Source organism: Dermochelys coriacea, chromosome 10, assembly GCF_009764565.3.
Source record: "Dermochelys coriacea isolate rDerCor1 chromosome 10, rDerCor1.pri.v4, whole genome shotgun sequence".
Taxonomy (NCBI): Eukaryota; Metazoa; Chordata; order Testudines; family Dermochelyidae; genus Dermochelys; species Dermochelys coriacea.
In genome coordinates, this window is record NC_050077.1 from 63833255 (window position 1) to 63861134 (window position 27880).

Below are 27880 nucleotides of genomic sequence, written 5' to 3' on the forward strand. Positions count from 1 at the left end.
GTTCAAGGCAATGAATATAAGGCATTCAATTCTGAAATGTATGTTGCACATTGAATTGTATCTAAGTGAGATTTCTATGGAGTCGTAGTAGGAATGTAAAAGAACCAAATGACTGACTGAAGATATGAGTGATAAACAGTGGAATCAGGGTTATTAATGGTTCTAGCTTATGAATTGTTTTCATGAATAAGTACATCCGGATCATTATGTATAGTCTCCGTTGCTTTTGCTCCATATGAAATAGGTAAGTTTAGTAATTCTCTTGGCTTGGCAGCAGGCTCCCTGCTTAGTTATAATAGACTCTAATCTAGTTCTGTAAAGCATAAAAAGCAAAGTCGGCCATGCACACAAGAGCATTCCATTTAAAATTAATATCTAATAAAGTAAAACACAGAGCTCCTCATAGTCAATTTGCTGTTTAAAAAAAAAGTCAGCAACCTCCAAACTGTGTAATTTAAAGAAATATAAAGATACCCTAAGATCAATGGCTACAACTGACCTCTGCTGGGATGGTGATGTATTATTATGATCAGTCTGGCAGAGCAGAATAAACAAGGACTCCCAAACAGCCCATTTGCTTGCTCCACTACAATTTTTCTACGCTACTAGCTTCCCCTTTCTTCCCCTACCCCCATTAAACTATACATTTCTTTAGGGAAAAAAAGAGAAGCAAATACTTAATCACTCAAAGAAATCAGTGAATCTAATTGATGCAAAACTTACACCCATATCAACATAATAACAGTTCTAAACAGTTGCAATCATGTATCTGAGAGGGAAGAATCCACTGGTGATGAATGTGTTCTGGTTCTCTTACTGGTGAAAAAACTCCAGCATAGTAAGAACTTTCAAACAAAAATTCATAAAAGAAGAGAAAGGTGTTGCAAGAGGTAACAAGAAACATAAAGATTTCACTAAAATGAATGAGAAAAGAGCCTAGAAAGCACAATCTGGGTCCGTGTCACTGATTCCCCCATATACCTAACACAGGCAAAACTCCCATTTCCTTCAGCTATAGCCAAACAAGTTGGTGGGGTGCAGGGAAAAAGCTGCATGCCCTATGGGGGTGAGTCAACCCCCACTGAAGATAACGGGCTTTCCTTTGACATTCCTTGGAGTTGGGTCAGGTCCTAGATGCACAATTCTTTTAATATTTAGCACATAACATGCAGGACAATAGATAATGCAGAACCTCCTACTTGGTCTATTGATATCTACCAACTTACTTACACCACACCATTTGTTTTTAAGAAGAACTGCTGACTTCAAAAAGGACATGTGACTTGAAAAAATAGGAATTGAGTCAAAGCTAAATCTTTGCTTGCTAATTGTATCCAGTTTGTAATCACTTGCTAATTGTATCCAGTTTGCAAATTAATTCCAATTCAGCAGTCTCTCATTGGAGTCTGTTTTTGAAGTTTTTTTTGTTGAAGAATAGCCACTCTTAGGTCTGTAATCGAGTGACCAGAGATACTGAAGTGTTCTCCAACTGGTTTTTGAATGTTATAATTCTTGACATCTGATTTGTGTCCATTTATTCTTTTACGTAGAGACTGTCCAGTTTGACTAATGTACATGGCAGAGGGGCATTGCTGGCACATGATATATGTGATATATGCCATCATGTGCCAGCAATTGGAATTAATTTGCAAACTGGATACAATTAATTTAGGCTTGAATAGAGACTGGGAGTGGATGGGTCATTACACAAAGTAAAACTATTTCCCCATGTTATTCCGCCCCCCACCCCCCGACACACACACTGTTCCTCAGACGTTCTTGTCAACTGCTGGAAATGGGCCACCTTGATAATCACCACAAAAGGTTTTCTTCCTTCCTCCCCCCCTACCCCCCCCCGCTGGTAATAGCTCATCTTAAGTGATCACTCTCCTTACAGTGTGTATGATAAAACCAATTGTTTCATGTTCTCTGTGTATATAAATCTCCCCACTGTATTTTCCACTGAATGCATCCGATGAAGTGAGCTGTCACTCACGAAAGCTTATGCTCAAATAAATTTGTTAGTCTCTAAGGTGCCACAAGTACTCCTTTTCTTTTTGCGAATATAGACTAACACGGCTGCTACTCTGAAACCTGGTAAAAGAAAACTTTTTACATAGGGCATCATTAGCCCATGGAACTTATTGCCACAAGGTATCACTGAAGCTGAGAACTTGGCAGAAGAATTGGGCATTTAAATCAGTAAAGAGAACAATCCACAGTTACGTGAGATAGGGTTGAAAAAATTAGAAGGGAAGAAAGTACATGAGCTAACGTCTATTGAATTCATTGTGAAGACTTCTGTCAACTTAAATGGGCTTTGGATCAGGCCCTCATACTTCAGGGCATAAGCCATAACATATTGTAGGGAGCTAAGCATAAACTTTCTATGTGGGAAGGTTATTCTATAATTTTCCTCTGTGGTGTTTCTTACACCTTCCTCATTCCTTACATCAGGAACAGGGTACTGATCTAAATGACCCCTTGTGTGATCCAAAATTGCAATCCCTAGGTTTCTGTTAATGCTGCTCTGACCAGAAAGAACATGCTCTGGGTAAAAAACTGCACTTTGGTGTAGCAACATGTAAATTTTATGGCTGATGTCTAAGCTCATAGGAATCATTTGCCAGAAAGGACTGTTAACAAAAATGAGATTTAATCAGGTCATGTGAGTGGAGTAAATCACATAAAAGGAATAATAAATCTAGTAGTAATGAGAACAGAAGCATATAAACAGAAATAAGGAATTTCATATAAACCTTCCCTACATTGTTGGAATATTATCACAAACGATGAAAGCTGAATAAGAACAAAGGTGCCAAATCCCCGTAAGCCCTATTTTGAGGCCATACACAAAAGAAATTTTACAGTGGCTATTTCTTGTAAAGATCCAGTTCCTTTAATTGACAGATCAGGAAATTACAAATCTGCTGTCAGGATTAAATATCTTTTTAGAATTGAGACCAAAAAAAGGAAACAATGAAAAACAAAACCAGTCAAGAACCAGATATTAGATAGTATCAACAATGCAGAATTGTATGCAATTAGAGGCAGAAATCTGTAAAATAAAAAGCCATGATACCATATAATCTGAGAATCATAGAAGTAATTTGCCTTTAACAATGTTCTATGTTAAAAATGTGATTTGAATGTCTTAATATTTGGATAAGTTAAATGTAACATTTAGGAAGAGTAGTGGGTAGGCAGAAATCCATCTTAATTCATCTTGTTGCTCTGCCACCAGCTGTGTATATTTGTCCTGTGATGTTCTTCTTGATTATATCTTTATGAAATTTTTAAATGTATACATTTAAAGTTTTGGTTGCTGGGATACCAGACTGAAGTTGGCAACTGTGTGGATCAACACTCCACGTTTGCAGTGGATTGAACAGACATGGAATAAGTCTAAGTATATATCCAGATATCTGTAGAATAAAGGGAGTAATCAGCAGTGATTACAGTTGTGCCAAAATAATTGGGTGCAGCATCTTCCAGAAACTGAATGTCACGTTGAAAGCTGGATGCCCTCTTCCACTTGCACTGGCAGAAGAGAGCTAACACCATCAGAACTAGGCAGTGAGGTGTGGAAGAGGGTATCCATAGCTCATATGAATGCTTCCCCTCTTCCCCTGGAACCCGCTGAAGTTCCTTCTCTATACTGAATAGTTGGGCCTGTGTGGATCAGAACGGGCATGTCTAGATGACAAAAGATGGCTTTAGAGCTGCATGTGACATACTCCCTTCTGACTGCAACTCCTCATCACATTATGCTTTTGGAGAGCGAGGGGGGCTTAGGTGCAAGAGGAAGGGATCGTCAACGATAGCCTGGACTCCTGAATGTGATGTAGTGACAGTCTCCAGTTAAACCATGGAATCTCTGAGGTTCAAGCCAAGTATCTTTGCAGAGTCTGTGCTTCTAGCAATATCCCCTCCTACTCCCATCTTTTTTCCCCCTTGCAAGGTTAGAAATCCCTCCCTCCTGAGAGGAGAATAGGAAGGAAACTGTGAATTAAACCTTTTTGACTGAGTAAAGACTGCAGGCAGGGCCTATTGTTGGTAAAGCACATTGCAGATGAAAAGTGCTACAAAAATGATATTCCAATACACATCTCTACATTTTCGAAAGAGGAAGATATCACAAGTCAGGAAGCCAGAAATGTATTTTTACCATGTTACAGAAATTATGTCAGAAATAACTGAGGTGTCTGCGCATAAGAAAAGAGGAGATAAATGGAGGAGATAAAGGAGGAATAAAATGTAAAAGGACATAAATAACAGATTGTTTGTTTGTAGGGCAGCATTACCTTGATACCATCCAAGAGGAGGGGGAATAGGATTCAGGACTGTGGTATGGTTCACTGAGTAGCATTGATTAATCACCTTTGTTTCCAAAGATGCTACAGTTAAAACATTAATAGCAGCCAAAACACCACACAGCATTAATGATTCCTTTTAAAGAAAATGTTTGTGTCCCAGTGCACACTTCCAGATTGAGGCTAGCGTGGAGTGATGCTTTCTTACATAAAAAATTACCACTGCAAAAATGTTTTATTTGCCTTTCTATAGTATTCCACATCATCACATCTGAGCATGTCCAAACATTAATGAATTTAACCTCACAGCACCTTGCAAGATGGGGAAGTGGTGAGCTATATATTTTGTTAAAGCATCTGGAAGCCTTCAGGCATGTGTATCTATATATTAGCATTTATTTATAACAGTATTTTTAAAATTTCCCCCTTTGCTAGTACTCAGAACAAATGCTTTCTTTATCATGTGGATAAGAGACCAAGTCATAGGAGCATTTTGAGAAACACTATGTCTTGGGTATTTGGGGTTTGTATAAGCTCTGTAATAGACATAATACCCCAGCTGTACAAACATAGAGGTTATTGTTGCAGAAATGTCTTAACCTTTGCTGCTGTCAAAAAAGTCCAGACTTGGGTGCTGTTTTAAGGAAATGTTTTCAGAAATGCTGAGCACCTGCATCTCCAAATGAAGTCAGTGAAAGTCATGGGTGCTCGGGACTTTTGATAAACAGACCCATTGTGATTATAATTTCTGGTTCTTGGCATGTACATCTTCTTATGAGTCTCTTCACAGTCACACACTAACTCTTTGTAAGTCTTTTTGAACTGTGGTGAAAGTAAATCAATTTGCTTACAAAACCAATAGAATTTGGATCATGATTCATGACATTTCTTTTCCCTCTTGGGGCTCCTTCAGATCCTTCTTTTTTTATGTAGACAAGGAACAGAAACACTGACAACATAACTCTGAAAGGGTGCTTCCCAGAGTTGGAATATGCCAAATTATTCACTGTTGATGTGGGCAGTATCCACAGTGCCTGGATGGGAATTGAATATTCTGCCAAAAGTGGCCCTCTACATCCTGTATTTCCAGAAGATTTTGAATGTTGTGTCCTACCCATGTGTCATTTTGAGATCTGCACAGATGTGCCTACTTCTTCATCTGAAAATGAAGACATATGTGACCACGAAACAAATGTTTTTTTCCCCTAAAACATTTCCTTAATACAGCACCAAATCTTGACTTTTTCAGGCATACTCACTAGAGAATCCTAGATCTTTAAAAATAATGTTAGGAATATGCCTTTTTTAGTGGAGAAATCCAAGAGGCATGTTTGCCTACAAATTTTGCACGTAGCTGCTCTGTGCAAAAACATACTGAAATTACCATTATCCCATCATCCTACCCCTCCACGCTTGTTTATTTGCTTCACCCACCTGTTGCATCTTATCTTAAACTAAGATTGTAAGCTCTTTGGAGCAGATACTCTCTTGAATTTTATATGTCTGTACAGTGTCTAGTTTAATGGGGATTGGTTAAGGGCTATGTAGTAGTAATAATAACAACAATAATTAATAATATTACTAGCAATCTGGTGATATAATTTTCTGGTCTGGTGATTCCAAGAGGCATGTTATTAGTGATCTGTTAATGAGCTCTATGGATGCATCCAATTATATACCAGCTCAAGTTTACCATTCAGTTAATATAGCATACAAGTCCATGATGACTTTGCCCTGAATATGACTACATTAGCTGTCAACTATTATTTGATTGGTTATCAAAGGAAACGATAACTTTTCTGAGTATATGAAAAGATCAGCTTCCAGGGTTTTCATAATAGATATTGAAGACAAAAACAGGACTGGTTCATCAAGATGCTCTTTAGATTGTTCTTAAATGGATCTTCTCAATTTAGGATATTACTATTGTCTTTAATAATATTACCAGCATTATAGTCTGTCTGTCCTCCAATTATACCTTTGCATCATTGTCCTTCATTTTATTTGGAGGGTGCTTTTTATTATGAAATACCTTAATAGGCTATCTACTTGGGTCAAACTTGAGCTGATTGAATTATATGGCATATATTATAGCAATATAATCATTTGACCAATGACACTATTTTTCTCTTTGTGGACATTCTATGATCAAACTGCAATTTTTACCTATTTATACATTAACTTAATTTAACAGATTAATTTCTTTTGCAAAATTTTTTAAGGCTCTGTATTGATTGTGATCAGTTCACTTGCAAGTACTTAGTACTCAATGTACTCCTAGCATTGGTGCTTGTAAAATTTTACTGCTCGAATGTCCGGGAAAAGTGAACACACAGCAATTTTCTGATTGATTGAAATACCTTGATTGTTGCCAAACCATACCTCGGGAACCAAAACTGGCAATAATACATTGTTTGTTGATTTGTATAGTACCTGCTTGATTCAATAATTATAAGGGCCCCAATGCTGCGCTGCATTCAGGTGGGTTCTGCACAGCTCAAAGGGTACTGAGAGGGAAGTACGGATGCCTCAGCACTGCTGTACTCAATACTCAAGTGCCTATTGCTGCAAGGGACCCTCCTGATAGTCTGGGAACTATGGGGTATAGAGATGTTCTGGCCACAGCCCCTTTCCTTTGGTCATATCCTTAAACTGGTGGCTAGTAGGGTGGTGGCATAAGAATTGATGCTGTGGTTTTACGCCACTAAAGAATTTTCCTATGCTGCAGGAATCCTCCACTGTCAAAACTAGCCTTAAGGCTGCTTTATGCCACCTTCCACACATCAGAGAATCTGGACCAGTATTCATTAAAAATATTAAATATTAATTCCTGTCTTGTGGTTTTGAGAGGGATTCTCCTAGAGTCTCTTGACACCTTCTGAACTTCTAATTGCAAGGATATGCTGCCAGAAGCACTGACCTTTCTTGATAGTTGCTATAAAACTCACATATTTGACATTTTTTTTCAGTTGCCAATGCTATTATAATGATGTGACAGGTGAATCTTGGCAGATTTATCATGTCATAGGCTTTTATCAATTGCTTTTATTTCTCTGGCCTGGATTATGAATGGGCTGTTACAGTCATGCTGTTTGAGTTGGTTCTGTTTTTAATTTTCCCCTTTGGGTCATATTTCCTCTCTGATTCATCTTTTCTTTTACTAACAAGTGTCTGTTTGGGGGAATTCAGTGTAATCTTCTGGGAAAGTATCCTTTAGTTGCCAGTGTACTGATTCTGTTTTTCAGTGATCCTTAGCCATGGTCCTCATCAAACATCATCATTTAATGACTTGCTTAAGACATTGAGACATGCTGATGGTGTTGAGTAATTTTCTTTGTGCAAAAACAATGAAGAGTCCTTGTGGCACCATAGAGACTAACAAATGTATTTGGGCATAAGCTTTCGTGGGCTAGAACCTACTTCATCAGATGCATGGAGTGGAAAATACAGGAGCAGGTATAAATACATGGAAAGATGGGAGTTGCCTTAACAAGTGTGAAGTCAGTCTAATGAGACAATTCAATTAATAGTAGGATAATGGCTTGTAGTCCATCTTTGTGTGGAATGTTGGTGTAGAGGGCTTCTACATCCATAGTGGCTAGCACTATGACGACAGCACCTCCTTTGTCAGCCTTTTTGATTATGATGTCAGAGTTGTTTCTGAGGCTGTGGATAGCACTGTGTTCTGCATGGCTGAGGTTATGGGGTAAGTGATGCTGCTTTTCCACAATTTCAGCTCGTGCACGTCGGCGGAAGCACTCTGGCTGACAAAGGAGGTGCTGTCGTCATCATGAATAGGTCGGATACCAAGGGAGGAGAAAAAACTTTTGTAGTGGTAATGAGAGTGGCCCATTTCAAACAGTTGACAAGAAGGTGTGAGTAAAAGTAAGGGGAAATTAGTATGGGGGAAATAAGGTTTAGGTTTTGTAATGACCTAACCACTCCCAGTCTTTATTGGCCTAATGTGATGGGGTCCAGTTTGGAAATTAATTCCGGTTCTGCAATTTCACATTGGAGTCTGTGCAGTGTAAGTTGTGCCTATTTACAGACATTAAGCTTTTTTGTTTTAGAAGAAGCTGCTTATCAGTCTGGTTCTTAATTTATGACCTACCGTTAAAACCAGCTATTCCAAAATAGCGTCTGGCTGAGCCTTTACTCTGAATGTATTAATTTACTCTTGCAACCCTTATATTAAGTAGTACTCACTTTACTTCAGTGGAATTACATTAGGGGAATCCCTAGCTGATTCCTTAAGATAGCTTTTAAGTCCACTTATGCTGTCGACTGTGATAAATGAGAGGGGGGATAGCTCTCTTTTGTAGACACCCAGCCAGCCAGTTGGCTATGAAATCCCTCTTGGTGCTTGTTCTCTACTTGCTTTACCTGTAAAGGGTAAACAAGCCCACAGATAAAAGGAAAGGAGTGGGCACCTGACCAAAAGAGCCAAAAGGAGGGCTAGAACGTTTTAAAATTGGGAAAAAACTTCCCTTGTCTGTGTATTGTGGTTCTACTGGAAAGAGGGGAACAGGGAGAAGTTATGCTGTGAGGAGCTTAAGCCAGATATGAAAAACCATCAGATTGTACATAGAGATTGCTTATCTGAAACCCCATATATGTCAGTAAATTAGGAATGTCTAGAAAGATGCCATTAGATTTATTTATGTTTATTTCTTATTGGCTTGTGGACTCCCCTGTGCTAACCCCAAATGCTTTTTGTTTTACTTGTAACCTTTAAGCTGGACCTCAAGAAGGTTATTCTTGATGTTTAAATTTTGTATTTGGGTTTTTTAAATCTAGCAAAAGCCTAAGTTCCAGATGTATTTTCTTTCTTTTTGTTTTTAATAAAATTTACCTTTTTTAAGAACAGGATTGGATTTTTGGTGTCCTAAGAGGTTTGTGCATATGTTGTTAAATTAGCTGGTGGCGACAACTGATTTTCTTTGTTTTTCTTTCTTGGCTCTTCCCCAAAGGGGGGTGAAAGAGCTTTAGGGTACCCCATGGGAAGGAATTCCCAAGAGCGTCTGTCTGGTTTCAAAGGGGTTTTTTTGCATTTGGGTGGTTGCAGCATCTACTGATCCAAGGTCAGAGAGAAACTGTAACCTTGGGAGTTTAATACAAGCCTGGAGTGGCCAGTATTAATTTTTAGAATCCTTGCGAGCCCCCACCTTCTGCACTTGAAGTGCCAGAGTGGGAAATCAGCCTTGAGAGTGGCACAAATGGAACTTAAGAGAGGCTAAACATCTGGCCCCTTGTTTTTACCTACAATTTTCTTAGATAAAGAATTACTTGATGTTCTATAGGCAAATTTTATTTTTTCCCACAGCAGGTTTATCTTTGCGTAAATTTGCTGCTTTTTAGATGTTACCCTATATAGTGAAACATTTGGATGTTTGTTCCTGCCATGTCCTTCACTTATTCCAGTAATGTACAATTTGTGACACTGATTTCTTTGTTTTCTATTGGTTGCTGTTTTGGTAAAAGTATGCATTTCTTATGTTTCTATTGACATTCTTTCAGGGCCCATCGCTTCATTTGAATGGAATTTCTTATTGTTCGAGTCCTTTTGCCAACACGTCTGGATATTTATTTCACTGCTCTCTCCAGTAAGCATCTTCCCACTTAGGTCTTGCATCATGGGATACATATTTATAAATACTAATCTTATGATTCTTTCTAGTGTATTTTAAATGGGTATGTGTGGTTTCTTCCCATGAAAAGACTGATCTCTCCAGAATATAAACAAGACCAAAATCATCCTATTTCTGTCTGTCTATAATTTAAACAGCTCAGTTTCCTTTATACAGAAATGGAATGGGCCAGATTCTGACATCAGTTTCATTCACTGATATAACTCTGGAATAACTCCACATGGAATTACTTCATATTTGTGTAGAATTTGATGCACTTATTGCTGGAACTGTCCCATAAATATTGCAAAGACATTTCAAACATGCATGAGCGATTCTTTCTAAGGTGAATAGAACAGGACCTAATATGATTCAAAACTCGGACATCTCCCTTTCTCATATGCTGAAGGGGGTCTTTTAACATTTTTAAAAAAAGTAACAGCCACAGTAAGCTGTAGCTCACAAAAGCTTATGCTCAAATAAATTTGTTAGTCTCTAAGGTGCCACAAGTACTCCTTTTCTTTTTGCGAGTACAGACTAACACAGCTGCTACTTTGAAACCTGTCAGTAAGACAATTATGATTCTCACAGGAATCACCAAACTGCATCAGACCAGTAGACCATCTAGTCTAGTGTCCTGTCACCAACAGTGGCCAGTACCAGATACTCCAGAAAACAATACAAGAAACCATGCTTCAAGCAGTGTTTGGTGAGGTACTGATCCATCCTGCTGAACAGTTCATCTATTTTTCACCATCTGTCAGAATCCAAAGGATGATTTCCACTCGAGTTAAACAGCTTCTAGCTGACAGTAGAATCCTAAAATAAGCACGTTCAATCCACATGTTGAATCCCATCTTGGCAGAGAATAATATAGTCAAATCTATTGGTTTCCACTGAAAGGTATAAGGACATATCATGTCTTTTTCTTTCCCTTAATGAGTACAGTGAAAAGGTTTATATTTCCTTATTTCTAAGAATTCATATAAAGAGAGAACAAAATTTGATTAGCTTAAAAATCAGGCTCATTTTTTCCTTTAATAACATCATGAGAGGAAGATTGGCCCTTTATCTTACACACAGCTCATCCTCAATTGTCTCAGCACTCAATTCAGCTTTCATCATTGTTTGTCACACAAAGACTGCTCCATTTTCCAGTGTGAGAGTAGAATTGATTGAAATATACAATATATGCACAATAACAATTAAAAAAATCTGTATGAGAGAATTATTTAAGCAAGATGGTGTGCCTTGCTCTGTCTGCATCCATCCTCTGCCCCAATAATTGAGCAATCAAGAGTATTTTTGAGGGGAACAGGATAGCCTGGGAATGGCCATGAGGATACTGAGCCTTTCATCTTTTTGCTGTTAGTTTGAACTATGGCAGCACTGGTAGATTTTGACCTAATACGATAGCTGATCTGTGGCTTGTATGAATTAAATTGATGGTCTCAATCTAGTTCCTAAAGAACATGGGCTAGATTTAAGCACTCTTTCATGTGCCAGGCTTCCATTGATGCAAATTCTAATGCATATGTGAATTGAGCACACACTTTTGAAAATTTGATCCCAAATGTCCCCATGGAAACCCCTCCACATAAACTGAAACTCTACTTACTGGCATGCTTTTGGACAGTCTCAGCAGACAAACCAACAACTGAATGTACAGGATGGGGCGGGAGGGCTAAGAATTTTCTCACTTTTAGAGGACGAGATTCATACAAGTCAGGAGTCAGACATATGGTACATTGGTGTGGGATTGTGGGAATGCTTGAATTTCCACTGTGAACTTTTTCTGCTGTTTTAGTGAGTAAACAGAATTTAATTTTCCACTACAATCAATCTATCATGGATTAAGTTAGTGACATTTTAAAAAGCTGTTTACAGATGTTGCAATAGAGTGGGCCAGTTTTTGCCAGTATTCCCCAAGCTTTCTTGAGACTATCAACTCTTCAGGACCAGTATTGTTTCTTTTCTGTTTGTACATCACCCAGCCCGATGGGGCCCCAGTCCTGATCCATGCACTATCATAATATAAATATTTACTACTATTGCTGGAAAGGCTACGGGAATCCATGCAGGGGTTTCATGCCCTTCTATGTGCTGTAGCTTTGTGCTCTTTAGGGGCTCCTTGCACTCCACCAGGTGAGGAGGTTTCTAGGCAAGGTGCAGCAAATGTGTCCATGACTATGCAAATCCCCTGTGAAGTGATCAGCACAGCAATCACTGAGGCCTTTGCAAATTCCATGCTATATTGGTAACTGTGCAACAGATCCAATGCAGCCTTTTGGCCTGGGACTGAAGGGGAAAGATTCAGCACCTCTGACAACCAAGGAATTTCCTTGCTCATAGCCTTACTTGGGAATTTCACAGGGAGCAGGATGTACCCCAGTGTTTAATGATAATAAAGATAAAACCCAAATCCCCTTCAAGATTGGACAGATGGATAAACAGAATGCTATATCACTTCCACTATTCTCGAAATAGCGGCTCGTGATTAGTATGCTTTTTAGTCAGTCATTGTACTCTGAAATGGACAATAAAAGATGAAGAATCATTGCATGTTACATTATACAGTCTCTGGAGTTCAGTTCCACGTAGCGCCATTTATGTCCTTAAAAGGAGACAGGTTTTAGTTTGCTGTTATGAAGGATGTTTAGTGATTTTATTGCATCAACGTAATTATAAATTATGTTTGTTTAGGACAGGGTCTGTTTTATGTATTTTCATTCATGGTTGTATTGTCTTTTTCACAAGGCTAAGCAAAATAAAACGCAACTGTACATTTTTATAATCAGTTAGGCTATCAGTTGACAGAGTAAACAAGTCTACTTGCTATCTTCATTATCACGAAAAACTATTTGATTGTAAATAAAACCTTATGATAATTTCAGTGTACTTAATTCAACTTGGATGGCTTCACTTAGTTTTTTTTGTCATGCTTGTCGTGAATACTTTACATTCTACCATCAGAAGATACTCTGAGACTCCGCTCATTCATTCCACAAAAAGATATCTGCTGCACATGACATTATCTATACAATGACATCATTAATGGTTTATCTGCGGTGGCCTTGTGGGAGCTCAGACAATACTGTATCATAACATGATCAAAATGTTAATGATTGTCCTTATTTGTTATGTCTTTTGTTCACGTTTTTACTGCCACTCTCCCCCAAAGAGGTGTGAAGAGATTTGGCATCTGTAGCTGCAGTTTTCCCTCTATCCTGACATTTTGCACAGTTTACTGTATATTGTACATGTGGGTTCCCTTAAAAATAAAATCAGCTAATTTGAGGTATGTGGAATCCTGACACATTTTGGGAGATGGAGGAGGCTCAAAAAAAGGAGGATTTAATGTCGTTGTCTGACACATCATGAGCACAATCCATAATAATTACACAATATATTGAAAGATATTTTCCAAATCTACTTTCTAAACAGGCATAAAAGGCATTTTTCAAGCTATCAGAAATATGTTTGAGCTACTTGCAAGACTACCTCCTGCTTCATGATCAAAGCATCATACAACAGCTGTGTTCCATGGAAAAACAGAATTGTCAAGCACAAAAGTGGATTTGCAAAAAGAAAAGGAGTACTTGTGGCACTTTAGAGACTAACAAATTTATTAGAGCATAAGCTTTCGTGAGCTACAGCTCACTTCATCGGCTGCATGAAGTGAAAGCTTATGCTCTAATAAATTTGTTAGTCTCTAAGGTGCCACAAGTACTCCTTTTCTTTTTGCGAATACAGACTAACACGGCTGCTACTCTGAAAAGTGGATTTGTAAGCTTGGGATATGGAGACTTCTTGGCATCAGGTCCTTGTCTACAGAATTCACTCATGAAAGAGAGCAGAATGATCCTGAATCTCTCTGCCTTCAGAATGAAATGTAAGTCTCATTCTTTGTCTTAGCTTTCACTTACAGATGGGTGTGGAATGAGGAGGGACAGAGAAAGTGGCAAACTCCTACTAATTGGGAAAGGGGAGGAAGAGAAACAGAGGACCTCATTTTTAAGTACTTTTTTGAAAGCTGCCCGGACACTGCGGACATGACCCTTGTATAGACAGATAGGTGGATATGCAGGTAGATACAATAAGCCACTATTACTAATGTAAAATCTAAACTAATCTACTGTAGCTAACTTAGAAGGACCAACAGCTATATAAGAGAGCCACATTAAAAGTCATCTAAATGGTCAAATAAACAAGACCCAGGGTCCATCCCTGCTCCCATCAAAGCCAATGGACATTTTATCACTCAGGACCTCAGTTAAGCTCCTATGCCCACACCTTGCCTACAAGGTTCATATACTTACATATGGGAACAACAAATTTAGGAAATTATCCCTGTTTGTGTATTCTTTAACTTGACTTTTGAAGTGGCCAACTGTATTTCATGTTGGGTCTTTTTATACATATCAAAGCTTTAGTACAGTAGAGCTGTATTTTTGTCTCCTCTCTCTCTCCTCCACCTCCCCACAACTTGAATCCTTTATAACATGTGAAATGTTTTGGATCAGAACTGCCTTTAGTAGAGAGAAGCCAAAATCAGAGGCATTTGAGGGTTGTTTCAAATTCTAGGTCAGATCTGAAGCTGCAGCTTTCTGGTTCTGATTGAGAGGTGGCTGAAATTTCCAGAGAATGGCCATTCTGATAATATTTCTGCTCAAGAATATGGAACCCCTCTTGTGAGGTTTCTCCCATTCAAAATGGTGGAAAGTTCTTAAGATCAATTGATTTAAAGACATTTTCACCATTTGGTGCAATAAGTTTGCAAGAACAGCTTACAGGTATCAGCACCATTAAATCCTAAGTCTTGATTTGGTTTTGAATCAAACATTCCAGCTCTGGATCCATAACCTCACCTCTGCCCATTTCCAGGCTGTAACCTAATACATAATCAATCAACTTTATTTAATATTCCTGCGTGGCAAGATTATCCACACAATACTAGTTAAACTTCCAAAGCCCTGGCAAAGCAAGCACAAGGCTTGGTATAAAATCTGGGGTAATGCTTTGGGTAGTCTCTGCCACGGGTGTTCCAAACTTCTGATCAGTGGGAGGGGAAATCTTTCTAGCCCATCAGTTATGACTATAAATAAACATTTTATAACCATCCATTAATTATTTTAATCTCTTTGTGCTCTCTGTGTGTGATATAACCAAATTGCAGGTACATTGATGTAAATTTGGAGTAATGCCACTGAGATCAATGGAGTGTAAATGAAAGTGAATTCAGCCCATAAGTTGTCTTACAAACCTCCAAAAGCTAGCAAACTCTTAAGAAGAGTTAACCCACCTAATTGTAAAAGGGGAAAAAGCAGTGGCTTTGGCACTGACCTTGAATTACTGTGTGTGGTCTGGTGTGTTTATACATACACACATTTTTTCTTTAATAATTAGATGTTTTAAGGGTTAGGGTCTCTTGGAGATATGTATGAAAACTGTAACATTTATGGGCCAAATTCTGCTCTGATTTACACCATTTACACCTAAATGTCTATCATGGTTGGAGGCAACAAGGAGTAAAGGTTGTCTTCCCCTTGGCTGTCCTGCAATTTCCCATAACAATATCCTGATTTAATTTCAATTTTCAGGGGAAAGGGTCAAGGCATACATTTTCAAAGTGGATGCTTAACGTTGATTTGTTTAGGTGCCTAATGTAAATAAGGATTTTGGGTTCATAATTTTACATGCCCACTATGAATATTTCAGCCAGAGGTTGTAATGTGTGTCCTAACCTAGATCCTCTGCCCCTCTTTCCCTATTCCTTGGCACTGTGCCCATGTTCCACATCTTTTTCCATCATCCTCATTCCCTTAATCTTGTCCTATGCTGCTGCTCCCTGCCCCAATCTCTGATTGTATTCGTCCTGAGGCTCTGTCCCATACTCTGGTACCCTGTTTGCCTTCATCTCCCAATCCCTTCCATCAGACTGCATCCACGCTTCTCGGTACTGACTCTTGTCAACTCAGCTGTATCCCTGCCACTGTCCTCTTCCAACCCTTATACTCACTTCTCAGTCGCTGGTCCTCCACTCCTGTGTGCCTGTACTTGCCCTAGCCCCTGGGCCTTGGACCCTAGTGTGCCTGGAACCGCTCTTTCGGATCCTGTGTGTCAGAAACCTGTCACTCCTCCTTGTCCCCTGCCCAGTCCATAAACCAAATCCCCTGTATCCTTGCCCCCCTCTCACCCCGTGTCCCTGCCCCCTACTCCCCCGCCGTGCCCTGGTGTCAGGTCCCCTGTGTCCCTGCCCCTTGCTCCCCCACCCTGCCCTGGTACCAGGTCTCCCATGTCCCTTCCCCTTGTACTCCCCTCACTCCAGTGCCAGGTCCCCTGTGCTCCTTCCTGCCCCCTGGTCCCTCACCCTGCCCCAGTGCCAGGTCCCCCGAGTCCCTGCCCCCTGTTCCCATATCCCCCGTGTCCCTGTCCCTTGCTCCCCCGCCCTGCCCCAGTGCCAGGTCCCCCGTGTCCCTGCCCCCTGCTCCCCGGGTGCCACGTCCCCCAAGTCCCTGCCCCTTGCTCTCCCCTCGCCCCAGTGCCCCAATGTCCCTGCCCCGGTGCCAGGTCCCCCGTGTCCCTGCCCCGGTGCCAGGCCCCCGTGTCCCTGCCCCTTGCTCCCCGTCCCCGCGGCGCCCGCCTCTCCCATTCATTCCGCCTCGTCACCCCGGGCAGCTCTGTGGCTGGCGGTGGAAGCAGCCCACGGTGCCCGGGGCCATAAAGCCCGTCCCGGAGCCGAGGCCAGCGAGTCCCTAGCGCCGCTCCGCCCCCGGCTGCCCGCTAGCGCCGGGGAGCCGCAGCCGCTCGGCCTCGCAGGACCCTGCCCGAGCGCGCCTCCGGGCCGGGGATGCCGGGCGACGGCGGCCGGGCGCTGCGCTGCTTGCTGGCCGCAGTGGGGCTGCTCTCGGCGCTCAGCGCCGCGGGGACGCTCTTCCTGCTGGGCCAGTGGAGGGAGCTGAGCGCGGCCCTGCGGGAGCTGGAGGCTGCGCGGCCCCAGGGGGGAGACGGTGACAGCATCCTGCGGTCCCTCCTGGGCCCCACCGCCCCGGGGGCCGCGGCCCCACGGGCCGCCCGGCACAAGAGGAGCCACCGCGGAGCGGGCGCCAGGGGCCACGTTCGGGCCGAGAACGATGAGTTGCTCATGATGATGACCTACTCCATGGTGCCGGTAGGGTGCGCCCCTCGGGGTAGGGGCTGGGCCCTGAGAGCATCTCCAAGGCGCTGGTGTCAGGGGATGGGTCCATCAGAGGTTCCCCTAAGAGACAGGGTCTGTGGCCTACGGTGGAGTCCCCAGGGTATACATATCTGCTTCCCTCCCTCAAGGGAAGGGCTGGGTCAAATTCTCTCCTGGGGAGGCGCTGCCCTGAGAACTTTACTAGTGAAATTCACCAGCTTATTGGAGGATGTTTTAAGAAATAATTGTTAATATGAAACTTAAATGAAGAGTGGTGGGACTTTCTCCCATCTCAGGAAAAGTGTGTGTATGTGTGAGTGAGGAGAAACAGTGACCCCTGCAGCAGGGCCGAATCACAAGACTGCCTAAGCCACCCCAACCTCGATACCTATGGCCTTTGTAGTAGTTGGTTCCATGCTCCCTTAATGATCTCTCTAATGTTCCACTCTGATGGTCCTTTAAGATCTTTCTCATCTTTGTTCCCAAATCCGAAAAAGCAGGTGAAATTTACAGAATTGCAAAGAAAATCTCATCTGTTTTCCATATCATAGAAGTCAGAGATGAGAAAAGACTGTTTGGTTGTTTGGTCAGCCCCTGCCCCTGCAGAGATTGTGTTCCCTACGGGGTATATCACAATGTTTTGTTCAGTCTAGTATCCATGAAAAATTAACACTGGTTATAGCCTGCAAATATTAAGGCAGAGAAATCCATAAAACAGACTATATTGTTTTACAAGTTGTAACTAAAGTTTTTTAAGATGACTATTGTGCAGACAAAATAAGAGCAACAGCTCTTAACAGGATCTGATAGGATTCCCAATTTTGCCTGAAAGAGGCGGCTATTTTATTTATTTAAAAAGTGCAGTGTTGGATTTAGTTAAAATACTACAGGAAGCTTTCAAACTAATTACAATATGTGTAAAAAAGAGACCTTTACAAATAAATTCAAATAAAATGACAATTTTCTGGAATTTAAAATTCTAAATATTCTCCTTTATTACATCACTGTGAATCTCATTGTATAATTCAGAACAATTAACTACAGTCACACACATTTCCACTTTTTTATTATTAGGCATATTAGTCATCCCTTTAGCAGCCCATTCCTTCAAAACCTTATTCACTGAGCAAGCTTTAAAATCAGTAAAAAGAAAAGGAGGACTTGTGGCACCTTAGAGACTAACAAATTTATTTGAGCATAAGCTTTTGTGAGCTACAGCTCACTTCATCGGATGCATTCAGTGAAAAATACAGTGGGGAGATTTATATACATAGAGAACATGAAACAATGGGTGTTACCATACACACTGTAAGGAGAATGATCACTTAAGGTGAGCTATTACCAGCCGGAGAGCAGGGGGTGGGGGGAGGGAGAAGGGGAACCTTTTGTAGTGATAATCAAGGTGGGCCATTTCCAGCAGTTGACAAGAACGTCTGAGGAACAGTGAGGGGTGGGGAGGAATAAACATGGGGAAATAGTTTTACTTTGTGTAATGACCCATCCACTCCCAGTCTCTATTCAAGCCTAAGTTAATTGTATCCAGTTTGCAAATTAATTCCAATTCAGCAGTCCCTCATTGGAGTCTGTTTTTGAAGTTTTTTTGTTGAGGAATAGCCACTCTTAGGTCTGTAATTGAGTGACTAGAGAGATTGAAGTGTTCTCCGACTGGTTTTGAATGTTATAATTCTTGACATCTGATTTGTGTCCATTTATTCTTTTATGTAGAGATTGTCCAGTTTGACCAATGTACATGGCAGAAGGGCATTGCTGGCACATGATGGCATATAGCACATTGGTAAATGTGCAGGTGAACGAGCCTCTGATAGTGTGGCTGATGTGATTAGGTCCTATGATGGTGTCCCCGTGTAGACTATAGAATAGATATGTGGACACAGTTGACAGTGGGCTTTGTTGCAAGGATAGGTTCCTGGGTTAGTGGTTCTGTTGTGTGGTGTGTGGTTGCTGGTGAGTATTTGCTTCAGGTTGGGGGGCTGTCTGTAAGCAAGGACTGGCCTGTCTCCCAAGGTCTGTGAGAGTGATGGGTCGTCCTCCAGGATAGGTTGTAGATCCTTGATGATGCATTGGAGAGGTTTTAGCTGGGGGCTGAAGGTAATGGCTAGAGGCGTTCTGTTATTTTCTTTGTTGGGCCTGTCCTGTAGTAGGTGACTTCTGGGTACTCTTCTAACTCTGTCAATCTGTTTCTTCACTTCATCAGGTGGGTATTGCAGTTGTAAGAATGCTTGATAGAGATCTTGTAGGTGTTTGTCTCTGTCTGAGGGGTTGGAGCAAATGCTGTTATATCGTAGAGCTTGGCTGTAGACAATGGATCGTGTGGTGTGATGTGGGTGAAAGCTGGAGGCATGTAGGTAGGAATAGTGGTCAGTAGGATTCCGGTATAGGGTGTTGCTTATGTGACCATCGCTTATTAGCACCGTAGTGTCCAGGAAGTGGATCTCTTGTGTGGACTGGTCCAGGCTGAGGTTGATGGTAGGATGGAAACTGTTGAAATCATGATGGAATTCCTCAAGGGCTTCTTTTCCATGGGTCCAGATGATGAAGATGTCATCAATGTAGCGCAAGTAGAGTAGAGGCATTAGGGGACGAGAGCTGAGGAAGCGTTGTTCTAAGTCAGCCGTAAAAATGTTGGCATACTGTGGGGTCATGCAGGTACCCATAGCAGTGCTGCTGATTTGAAGATATACATTGTCCCCAAATGTGAAATCATTATGGGTGAGGACAAAGTCACAAAGTTCAGCCACCAGGTTAGCCGTGACATTATCAGGGATACTGTTCCTGACGGCTTCTAGTCCATCTTTGTATAGAATGTTGGTGTAGAGGGAAGATCACCGATGGATTGTAGTTTCCTCATGAAGTCAGTGGTGTCTCGAAGATAGCTGGGAGTGCTGGTAGCGTAGGGCCTGAGGAGGGAGTCTACATAGCCAGACAATCCTGCTGTCAGGGTGCCAATGCCTGAGATGATGGGGCATCAAGGATTTCCAGGTTTATGGATCTTGGGTAGCAGATAGAATACCCCAGGTCGGGGCTCCAGGGGTGTGTCTGTGCGGATTTGTTCTTGTGCTTTTTCAGGGAGTTTCTTGAGCAAATGGTGTAGTTTCTTTTGGTAACCCTCAGTGGGATCAGAGGGTAATGGCTTGTAGAAAGTGGTGTTGGAGAGCTGCCTAGCAGCCTCTTGTTCATATTCTGACCTATTCATGATGACGAATACTCACCAGCAACCACACACAACACAACAGAAGCACTAACCCAGGAACCTATCCTTGCAACAAAGCCCGTCGCCAACTGTGTCCACATATCTATTCTATAGTCTACACAGGGACACCATCATAGGACCTAATCACATCAGCCACATTATCAGAGGCTTGTTCACCTGCACATCTACCAATATGCTATATGCCATCATGTGCCAGCAATGCCCTTCTGCCATGTACATTGGTCAAACTGGACAATCTCTACGTAAAAGAATAAATGGACACAAATCAGACATCAAGAATTATAACATTCAAAAACCAGTTAGAGAACACTTCAATCTCTCTGGTCACTCATTAAGACCTAAAAGTTGCAATACTTCAACAAAAAAAACTTCAAAAACAGACTCCAACGAGAGACTACTGAATTGGAATTAATTTGCAAACTGGATACAATTAATTTAGGCTTGAATAGAGACTGGGAGTGGATGGGTCATTACACAAAGTAAAACTATTTCCCCATGTTTATTCCTCCCCATCCCCCACTGTTCCTCAGACGTTCTTGTCAACTGCTGGAAATGGCCCAACTTGATTATCACTACAAAAGGTTCTCCCTCCCTCCCCCACCCCGCTCTCCTGTTGGTAATAGCTCACCTTAAGTGATCACTCTGGTTACAGTGTGTATGGTAACACCCATTGTTTCATGTTCTCTATGTATATAAGTCTCCCCACTGTATTTTCCACTGAATGCATCCGATGAAGTGAGCTATAGCTCACGAAAGCTTATGCTCAAATAAATTTGTTAGTCTCTAAGGTGCCACAAGTACTCCTTTTCTTTTTGCGAATACAGACTAACATGGCTGCTACTCTGAAACCTTTAAAATCAGTGTGATTAGTGGGATGGGTAAGGAAAGCAGGATTAGCCCTTTGTTAGTGTTGTGCCAGATTCTGAAGTCCTTTCTCAGGCAAAACGGCACTGAATTTCTCACACTTCAATGGGAATTTTTCCTGAATATGGGGATCCACTCATGTGCATGAGTGTTTCTAGGACAGAGGCTCTAGGGCCTGCTTCTCAGTATCTACTCAGTAAAAAATACCATCAACATGTGGGAAACTCATTGTGAGTTTTGCCTGAATAAGGACTGCAGGCCCTGGCTCAAAAATAACAAGAAAGGGCAAATCTGATGCCCTCTCTCCCCTTAATAATGTAAATACTCCCCATGACTTTAAGGATTACTTATGGAAGTAAGGATTTTCAGTATTGCCACACTAAACGAGGTCACTGTTCTGCTTAATAAACTATTGGCGTTTGTATTTATGTAAATGTTATCACTCTAACAACTGAATTTAAGGAGAATACTTACATAAAGTGACTCGTGTAATTATGATAATATAGAAGTTTATTGGCTTGACATTTTTAACAGAAGTACTTTTGATTTTTCTTTTGCATCAGAATGTTGTGTGGCAAGTTTTTGATTAAAAGTACAAAACACAAAGACTTATGCAGTTAAGCAGCTTATGTTTTATTTTCTCATATTTCAGAACAAATGTTAGAAAGATCAGGTTTGCATATACTGTCTTAAACTCTTTTTATTGAAGAAGAAATCCTTTGCATAAGATCATATGGTTTTTACTAGAACATTTTACTTTCTGTAGCCTTAAAACCATTTTGGAAATATCATTTTATATTGTTACTTAGTAATGTACAAATGAAAGAGAAATACTGTAAGTGAATGAATCTACTTTGCATGTTTGCCATTTAAGAACATTTTCGTTCTGTCTGATCTGAAATGCAGCTTGGAATCTGAAAGATCCTCAGAAAAATTAACACATGCTAATTGTCAACACAGGTCTGCAGAAGAAGAGGACCTGATCCTGATAGGTGTTGAGCACCCACTGATGTGAGTGGAATTTGAAGGTGTTTTGATCCTTGCGAAGTACTCAGCACCTTGCAGGATTGGCCCTCAGAAAGTCCCTTCAAACTTAGAACTAAAAATCTGCATACCTGTTAGTTAGCTGTAAATAAATACACTACAACTAACCATTACATAATACACGAATCATTAGAACACATATACTCAGAAGGATCATTTGATTTGTCTCCCTGGGGCCCATTCTTGCAAATTTCCTCTGCCCCCCAACTCAAAGTACTTATGCATGCATAGTCCCATTTACTCAAGGCAGACAGTCCTTATGAAAAATTCTCCAGCAAAGACAAGGAAGTCAAGATCTGATATTTCTAAGGTAAAAGCAATCAAGAAGAATACTTTAAAAAGATGTTTGAGTCATATGCTTAAAGTTAAGCGTGTACTTTAGGGCCTGATCCAAAGCCCATTGAAGTCATTAGAAGGATTTCCATTAACTTAACTAGACTTTGGATCAAGCTCTTAGTGCTTTGCTGAATCAGAGCCTCTAAAGGAAACTTTGCCTCAGTAGAAAGTATCATATGATGTTAGTAGTATAAGGGCCCTACTGTCAATCAAACCCTAACTCCACCCCTTGGTCCCTTAAGCCCCACCTCTTGACCCCTGCCCCCTCCTTCACCGGAAGTCCTGCGCCATGGGGTATTACTTCCGGGGTCAAGGATGCCACATGACCGGAAGCAAGGTGTGTCATGTGACAGCTCTAACAACTCCTCCCACAACCCTCTACCTATCAGGATGGGTTTCGCCCCTCTAGGACTGCCCCGAGAGGAGATTTGACCAACCAGGGCGAGTTCTGGGGTGGACTGTCCTCTCCGGAAGTGGGTCGTGTGACCCCTCTAACAACTCCTCCCACTTCCTCTACCAATCAGGAGGGGTTTCACCCCTCTAGGACTGCCCCGAAAGGAGATTTTACCAATCAGGGCAAGTTCCGGGGCAGGGTGACATCTCTGGAAGTGGGTCATGTGACCCCTCTAACAACTCCTCCTCCCACCCACTACCAATCATGATGGGTTTTGTCCTGATAGGACTGGCTCCCAACAGGAGATTTGACCAATCAGGGCGAGTTCCGGGGCAGGGTGACCCGTCCGGAAATGATTCGTGTGACCCCTCTAACAACTCCTCCCACCAACCTCTACCAATCAGGCCGCCCCAAAAGCAGATTTGACCAAAACAGGGCAAGTTCTGGGATGTGATGAACCACCCAGAAGAGAGGCGTGTGACCCCTCTGCCAATCAGAGCGGAGCACCATCACCCCATGAGTCCCAGCGTCGGGCAGAAGAGGCCATCTTTTACCAAGAGCGCATGTTTTCGAAATCATGTAAACATGGACTCCTTCATCACCCCTGTGAGAACTTCGGACTTGGTTTTAGCCCCGAGCACTTTGGACTTGTGTGGAGAAAGCGCAACATCAGTGAGAGTTCTGAGAAGGACCCTTTGGCCCAACCGTTGGTGGATATGGCGGAAACCGACCCTGAAACCCAGCTGCTTGTGAGGCACCCTGATGACCGTGATGGCCTCTTGTTGTCCACCCCCCTAGAGGTGCAAGGTGATCATGGCTTGGGGGAGTTACAGGCGGACAAGGTGAACGGAAAAGACGTGGCTCAGGTAAATAAATGTTTAAGAAGTGACGGTCAGGGGTGGGGTGTGTGTAATGGGGTTAGGAACCAGGGATTGTGTAAATAAAAAACCAAGTAGTGGGGTGCTTACACTGTTCCTTTTCTGAAAAAAAATCTCTCGACAGCTCAATGATGCCTTACTAGAGGCCTTTGAGAATTCACACATCGGTAGTCCTGTGGGAGTAAATGTATCATGCATCAGCTGTTTTTGCTCATGTCTGAGACACAGATCTCAAGATGAAAAGGACAAAATGGAAGAATGATCCAGCACAGACTCCCTCATGTTAGGAGTCATGGCGTCCATTTTTACAGGCAGTTGTAAAAGGTTGTGTTAAACCAGGCGATTAATAAAACTTATTTAAATGTGTTAATATGAATATCATCCCCCACCCATACTTGTGTTAGTAAAAGATGGTGCCAGTAGCAGGCATGTCTCCAGAGACGGCTCTGTTAAAGAAAATATATTACACCCCCAGGGAAGTTGGGAGCTTTGGCGGGGTGAACCCTCTTTTTCAAGTGGCCAAAAAGCATAGTAAAACTTTAAATAGAAGACAGGTAATAGCTTGGCTTTCAGACCAGGATGCTTACACTTTACACAAACCGGCTCGAATACATTTTAAAAGAAACAAGACCATTGTTTCAGATGGGGATGCGCAATGGCAGGCAGATTTGGTGGATATGCACCGGTTCTCCAAACACAACAGCAATTTTAAGTACATCTTAACAGTGGTAGACATTCTATCCAAATATACCTGGGTCTTAGGCCTATGAGACAAGATGAGTGGTGAGGTATCCAAGGCCTTTAAAGCTATTTTTAGCGAAGGGCGTGTGCCTCAAAAATTACAAACCGATCGGGGCGAAAGAATTTTTAAACAAACCTTTAAGCAGATTGTTAAAGTGGCATGGCATTCCCATTTTGTTACTAATAATGAAGTCAAAGCAGGGGTTGTGGAGCGATTTAACAGAACTGTAAAAACTAGGATGTGGAGCTATTTTACAGCCCATTACACCTTTCACTACATTGATGTGTTACCTGACTTTATAAAGAGTTACAACCAGAGCTTTCACAGAACTATACGTACCAGACCCACTGATGTTAACCCTTCAAATACTCTGAAGGTATGGAAAACGGTTTATGGAGATGGTTTTAAAATAAAACCGGTTGTTGCCCCTTTTAGAAAAGGCGACCACGTGAGACTATCTAAAACCAAAGGAGCTTTTGTAAAAGGTTATGAACAGACATTTACCAATGAGATATTCATAGTGGATGAAGCCTTAACCAGGGGTCAGAGACCTGTAACCGATTAAAAGATTACAGGGTGAGACAGTTACTGGATCTTTTTACCCTGAAGAGTTACAAAAAGTAAACCCCAATCGAGACAGGATTTACAGGTTTGAAGAAGTTCTAGTGGAGAAAGGAAAAGAGAAAAAAGCAACTACTGGTGAAATGGTTGGGGTGGCCTGATAAGTTTAAGAGCTGGGTGAAAGCTTCTCAACTCTGTGACATTTAGACACAAACAACAAACCAACAACAAAAACAAACAAAAGTTATTCCTCCTACAAAGACAGAGAAAATGAGCGACGGCGGTTTTACATTACTTTGCCCAGCAACGCCAGCTCTGCAGTTTTTCCCCAAAACACCAGCTCGAACTTTACAATACGGCTAATTAAGCCCTTGGATCTCCCGGGTGCCTGGGAGGTGGGGTTACTAGAAATACAATACCCGCACAGCTGGAACACTATCAACGAAGACACCCTATTTGAAATCACCTTTGGAGATATGGCGTGGGGTTTCATCCTACAACAAGGTTATTACTCGTCCATGCCCGAATTACTGGATCATATGAACAGTACTGTGGCTTGTCACCCTGGACCGCCTGAGATGGTCATGAACTATGACACTGTGGGTAGAAAAATTAGACTTAAATCCATCGCTTTTACTTATGTGTTTTCTACCAGCGAGGAGCTAGCTAACATTCTGGGCTTGGGCCCAAACGCAGCGTCCAAAAATTCCCTTTCTCGGCAGACATTACAGGGGGTTTAATTCCTTGTATCTGTACACGGATATCGTAGAACACCAGTTTGTGGGGGCCTTTTCTGTTCCCCTGTTACGTTATGTTCCCGTCCAAGGAAGGAACAATGAGTTTGTCACCATCACCTACGATAAACCTCATTACGTTCCTATCAGTAAACACCACATCAACACCATTGAAATAAAGACAGATCAGAACAGAAGCGTCTCCCATTTCGCTTTGGCAAGGTGATCATCAAGCTACACCTGCGTCCCCAGAGAGACCGAGTTTTCTAAAAAGCAAAACACTATTATGGCGATCCTAAAAAATTATGGCGACCCCAACATCTATAGGAACTATTACAAAGCGCAAGCGGGATATGCCCTTCCTGGATATCATGGGGCCCCCATGATGTATGGGGCGGGCGTGGGTGGAATATTCCATAGCCTCTTTCAAAAAGCCATACCGCTTTTGAGGAGGGGGCTAGAGATTATTAAACCTCACATAAAAACTACCGCTCAAAACATAGCTAAAGACACGGTAGGTCATGTCTCCCGTGCTGTTCTGGAGATGGTGGGGAATACAGCTTCACAGGAAGGATCTGGGCTGATGTACATTAAAAGGAGGAAGAAGAGAAAGAGAAATGCGTCATACCCGCGATGCACAGGTCCCCTGAAACCCTTTAAAAGAAGGGCTTTGACCCGCAGGGTCGGCCATAAGCGAAAGTCTAAGAGGAAGCTGGGGCGAAAGAGGAGACGCTCTCTGCCTGATAAAAGAGAGATATTTTAATCAACATGGCTTTTGTTCACTGCGGATCTGAAAAGTGCACCAAATCCGAACTAGACTTGTTCCAAATAGCCCCTACACAGACCAGCATGGAGAAAAGCATCTACATCGAGGTGCCACCTCTGTAGGCCATTACAGAATCTGCCCCCATTGACTTTTTTATAGAAGGGAATGGCGTAGATTATATGGATTTAAATAACACACAGTTGTACCTGTGTTGCAAGATTGTAAAAGGAGACGGAACTGAACTCGCCGTGGATGCCGAGGTGGGCCTGGTGAATTACCCAGTGGCCTCTATTTTTAGTCAGCTGGATGTCACGCTGGGAGACCGCCTTGTAAGTCAAAGCAACAACTGTTACCCTTACAGTGCCTTTATAGAATCGGTGCTCAATTACAGCAATGACACCCTTGCCACACAATTTTCCACTGGCCTCCTTTACAAAGACACTGCCGGACAACAGGAAGAAATGGGGTTGGATGGCGAGAATCTAGGGTTTGTGAGGCGTGTAAAGCTGACTGCCCAAAGCAGAACAGTAGAGCTTCTGGGTCATCTACACAGCGACCTGTTTTTTCAAGAAAAAGTATTGTTGAACGGAGTGGATGTGAAAATTAAACTGACGTGCAGTAAAGATGCTTTCTGCTTAATGGGCAGTGGAACCGAAAGACTGTGCATTCTATCAGCATCCCTTTTTGTGAAGAAAGTACGGGTGGCCCCGAGCATTCATCTGGGGCATGCTGAGGCCCTGCTTACCGCTAATGCTAAATGCCCTGTGGACCGTGTGGGAATCAAAGTGTTTAGCATCCCTGAGGGCAGCAGGGCCAGTAACCAGGAGAACTTGTTTTTGGGACAGTTACCCAAAATGCTTGTCCTAGGGTTGTGGATAATGATGCCTTTAGCGGAAGTTATACTAATCCCTTTCATTTTAAGCATTACAGTATTAAATTTTGTGGCCTTGTATGTGGATGGTGAACAGATATCAACCAAGCCTCTGCAACCAGACTTCGAGGCAGGACGTTGTGTGAGAGAATACATGAATCTGGTACAGACGGCTGGTAAACACATGAAAGATCGTTCTCTGTTAATCGACAGTGAGGAGTTTGCACAGGGTTACACCTTGTTTGCCTTTGATCTGTCCCCCGACCAGGAATGCGCTGATCACTAGTTCCTGATTAAAACTGGGAACTTGAGAGCAGAAATACGTTTTGGGAAGGCTTTAA

At 41.9% G+C, this 27880-nt stretch overlaps 1 protein-coding gene across 4 annotated transcripts in view; it reads left to right on the plus strand.

The window, feature by feature from the left end:
* The first annotated feature begins 13733 nt into the window (after positions 1–13733).
* Positions 13734–27880, plus strand: part of GLDN (gliomedin) — a 71280-nt gene continuing 57133 nt past the window's right edge. For 3 of the 4 annotated variants that reach the window (XR_006274535.1, XM_038418707.2, XM_038418708.2), the window contains exon 1: positions 16612–17111. Coding sequence is in view for 2 of the 4 variants with exons in the window: in XM_038418707.2 (XP_038274635.1) it covers positions 16791–17111 (321 nt within the window). In the remaining 2 variants the exon portion in view is untranslated. Of the gene's footprint in view, positions 13833–16611; positions 17112–27880 lie in introns of those variants that run through there. The other variant, XM_043493265.1, reaches the window with a different exon arrangement.